The sequence below is a fragment of the Pezoporus flaviventris genome, unplaced genomic scaffold (genome assembly GCF_033815535.1).
Source record: "Pezoporus flaviventris isolate CSIRO_AGI_PZ_B2104156 unplaced genomic scaffold, CSIRO_AGI_Pfla_v1 ptg000040l, whole genome shotgun sequence".
Lineage (NCBI taxonomy): Eukaryota > Metazoa > Chordata > Aves > Psittaciformes > Psittacidae > Pezoporus > Pezoporus flaviventris.
The window spans coordinates 9,450,937-9,454,755 of NW_026892588.1; the positions used below are offsets into that span (position 1 = coordinate 9,450,937).

At 53.4% G+C, this 3,819-nt stretch overlaps 1 protein-coding gene across 1 annotated transcript; it reads left to right on the top strand.

The window, feature by feature from the left end:
• The first annotated feature begins 340 nt into the window (after positions 1 to 340).
• CRYGS (crystallin gamma S) lies at positions 341 to 3,202 on the top strand. Its single transcript, XM_061465229.1, has 2 exons — positions 341 to 1,033; positions 2,911 to 3,202. Exons 1-2 carry the CDS (start codon positions 725 to 727, stop codon positions 3,181 to 3,183), a joined length of 582 nt encoding a protein of 193 aa, XP_061321213.1. The 5' UTR covers positions 341 to 724; the 3' UTR covers positions 3,184 to 3,202.
• The last annotated feature ends 617 nt before the right edge of the window (positions 3,203 to 3,819 follow it).

Sequence of the window (3,819 nt, forward strand, 5' to 3'; positions counted from 1 at the left end):
GAACAGCGGTGGGACTGCAGAGCTTGGGGAGTGAGGCTGAACAGGGGAAGATGCTGTAGCTTCCTCGACCACTGGCTTCAAGAAGAGGATTACTGACGATGAGTGGCTGCCAAGCTTCCATGGGCAGGGCTTTCAGTGTTGCTTCTGGGCTCATGCTGGTAGATCTTTCAGGGGACACCTCTAGGGACAAAGATCCAGAAGCAGGATTTGTAAAGCAGCAGCAGGGCTGTGGCTGGCAAGGGCCAAGCAACATAGTTAGTGTGGGCACAGAGGGGTTGGACATTTTAGTGCACACCTTTTACAACTTTTATTCATTTCATGGAAAGACAGTGATCTCCCAACTCTCTATCACACTGAAGATGGGAAGAGCTTACTCAGGAGGGAGAGACATGGGGACAGGTTACACAGTCCATCTGCTAGTTGGCTCCCTTGGCCATAATTTAGTAACTACTGAACTAGACAAGGTGGGATAGAAATGTATTAATAGTGTTTTGCTGCTGTCTGGGGCTTCACCAAGGGAGTTTTGGGTTGGACTGGAACAGAATTAGATGCAGGGAAGGGTAAGACATTGGTGGCAGACTGAAGTCATTGGGACCACACTGGTGAATCTGCTGCCAGGGTTAGATGGGATGGAGTTCATCCTGCTCAATGCTTGGGCTCCATGACCTTTTAACATCTTGAGGGCTTTGTTTTCAGACATTTCATGTCATGATGTGGCTAGAATATGGCTGCAAGCATGTGCTGGGGGACAAGGAACCTCCCTGCCTTCCTTCCTCTGCTTGTGTTTCAGGTCACCTTCTATGAAGACAAGAATTTCCTAGGCCGTAGCTATGAGTGTGACGGTGACTGCCCTGATTTTCACACCTACCTGAGCCGCTGCAACTCCATCCGTGTGGATGGAGGTGCCTGGGTGGCCTATGAGAGGCCCAACTTTTCTGGGAACATGTATGTTCTGACACAAGGGGAGTATCCTCATTACCAGCACTGGATGGGCCTGAACGACCGCCTTGGCTCCTGCAAAGCCATTCAGATAGTAAGTGTGACTTCTTCTCAAGGGACATCTTAATTTGCACACCTATAATTAAAAGGTTTCAGTATGTTTGTGGGTGCTCCCTTGGGGAGGATGGCTATAGGGGGCTTTTTCCTGCAGTCCTTCTCTGGGAATAGCAAGGTGTTTGGTGGAGTGAAGAACTCTTGGCTACAGTGGGGAAAAAACAGATGCCTTGGAGTGCTTTGTAGGTGAGTTTCCATAGGAACAGCAGCATAGTTTTATCTGTGTGTTCCTCTAGGGACTTCAGTGTCCAGGCAGGTCACTCCAAGGTTTGCCTCTTGTTTTCTCCCTGAAGAAAGATGGTGGATACAAGGCTTGTAACAGTGGGATGCAGATTTTGCAGGAGCACTTGGAATGAGGGGCAGTTTATTTGCCCCTGCAGCAAGCCAGGGCTCCCTTCTAATACAGGGAACCAACTCTCAGTACCAGGAAGCCCCTCTGGGCATGGGGATAATGGGCCCAGTAGCAGACCTGGAGTGACTGGAATTGGGAGTGCCTGAAGTCCTCCATAGGCATGCTTGGAGCAGCCCTGTGTCACCTGGTATTAGGAGAGCACAGGGCAATGCATATCTCCCTGCTGCAGTAACTGTGCCCATCCCCTCCTAACTGGGGATGAGAAGATGCTTCTGCAGCCTCTGTCAGCACATGTCCTTCCACCAGCAGGAGACGGGATAAATATGGGTTTATCCATCCCACAGTGTTTACACTCTGTGGAAGCACTGGCGGGGAGAAAGGAACAGAGGGAATGATCCCTTTGGGAAGCCTATAGAGAGAAGCACACTTTAAAACTGGCAGGGATGGGAGCGTAGATGGAGCGTGAATTGGGGTTGAGACTGTTGAGTGCTGCCGCTGTGGTTTTGCCAGCAGCAGGGCAGACATTGGTGATCTGTGCATTGGTGTCTTGAGTAGCAAGTCAGCATGGAGCAGGTCTCGCAGCTGAGAAGGGGTTTTGCTTTTATGCCTGAAGTCTTTTCTGGGTTTGAGCTAGGTCTAAATCCCTTTGCACAGGGCAGGAAGAGTTTCCAGCCAGTTCAGAACACAGGTCTGGCAATAAAAGATGGAACCAAAACACCCATCAGGATGGAATGCAGAGGCCTTATCCTGCATGTCCACCTGGTGCCAGGCTTCCCCTCCTGAGCCTGGGGATGGTGCATGGGGACCTGCTCATTGCAGGTGTTGAGTCAGAGCATCCCAGTGGCAGTGAGGAGACCCTGCAGAGCTCGGCTGGGGCTGGCAATGAGAGCAGACTTGAGTGGATGGGGGGAAGTGGAGGATAGGCGGTGTCCAGGCAGCTGAAGATTAAACCTGCAGTGCCTTCAGGCAACGCAGCGCTTCAAATCACAGTGGAAAATACCCACGCTGTGTTCGCCTGTAATACAACTCAGCCGGGGTCACCAGCTCATTAAACTCCTCGTTGCCTGGAGGAGCGGGGACTGCAGGGGGTCCGGCTCTCCTGATGCTCACGTGGAGTGGCTGAAGGGTCAGACCAGCAGCAGGATAGGCAGGCTGCCTGGGGTGGAGAGCCTAGCGCTTGCTGACTTGGCCTTATCCTTCCCTGCCGCCTTCCTCCCTGCCAAAGTGGGGCTGTGGTGGGGGTTTGAGCTGAAACTGCTCTGCTCGGTGCTTTTGTGTCTTTGCATGTGATGCCCACGCAAGAGTTATCCCGACTGACTCCCCACTGTGCTTCTGGGGGGCTGTTTAACCCTGTCCTGGTGTGCTGGGGGAGTGGTTTGTACCTGGTCTGAGTCTAATCGTGCCTCAGCTCTGCTCTCATCTGCTGGAGCGAGGTTCTGTCATCTGTCAGAGATGTACGGGTGCCCCTCTCCAGCTCTCTGCCATTTTCTCTCCTTTTCCTCTAGCCAAGTGGAGGCCGGGGCCACATCCAGGTATTTGAGAAGGGAGATTTTGGTGGGCAGATGTTTGAAACCACCGAAGACTGCCCTTCAGTCTTGGAGGAGTGGCACATGCGTGAGGTCCATGCCTGCAGAGTGCTGGAGGGCGTCTGGGTTTTCTATGAGCACCCCAACTACCGGGGCAGGCAGTACCTGCTGCCCAAGGGGGAGTACCGCAAGCCTGTGGAGTGGGGAGCGGCCGGCCCCACTGTCCAGTCCTTCCGCAGCATTGCCCAGTGAGGACCCCATTCACTCAATAAACCAACTAAGTTGCTCAGCTCAGCCTGGCCTGGTCTGTGTGTGAGTTATCCTGCCTCAGGGGAGGTGGCATGGGCCTGAGCCTTCTCTAAGCAAAGCACAACTGTCTATGCTGTCATCTCTTTCCTCCAGTCTGGCCCCATCCCCTCCATCCCACTGCTCCTCCCTAAGGAAAAACAATCTCAAAGTTGGAGCTTGGGCTCCAGCATTTGGCCAGGCCAGTGAAGCAGCTGGACCACTTCAGGTTTTGGTGCTGGCTGTGGCAGTTTCAGGCTGTCATGATCCTGTGGAATCCCTGCTTGCTGCTCTGCTGCTCTGTGGTGGCTTGGGAGAAGGGGCTGCTGATGACTGGGGAGAAGGGATGAGGTTTACATCCATGCCAGATGCAATGAGACCTCCCCAGGGAAGCTGAGCAGGCAGCAGATTTCCTGTTGCTGGAGAAGCATGGGGCAATGGGACTCTGAGGAAAGTGGAGGTGTGAGAGACAGGGATCCCAGAGCAGGAAGAAGGGAGATGGCTGCAGTCTCGATGGGGGATGCTGGGCCGGATGCAGCATCCAGATCCTCAGGAAGCAAGCCAGAGTGTCATAGGTGTGAGACAAGGGATCCAGCTGCTTAA

What these genes read in the sequence shown, in the direction of transcription:
- CRYGS (XM_061465229.1), top strand. Translation starts at nt 725, where the DNA reads ATGGCTGCAAGCATGTGCTGGGGGACAAGGAACCTCCCTGCCTTCCTT. An exon ending in CCTGCAAAGCCATTCAGATA is followed by an intron (nt 1,034 to 2,910) that starts GTAAGTGTGACT and finishes CTTTTCCTCTAG; the next exon opens with CCAAGTGGAGGCCGGGGCCA.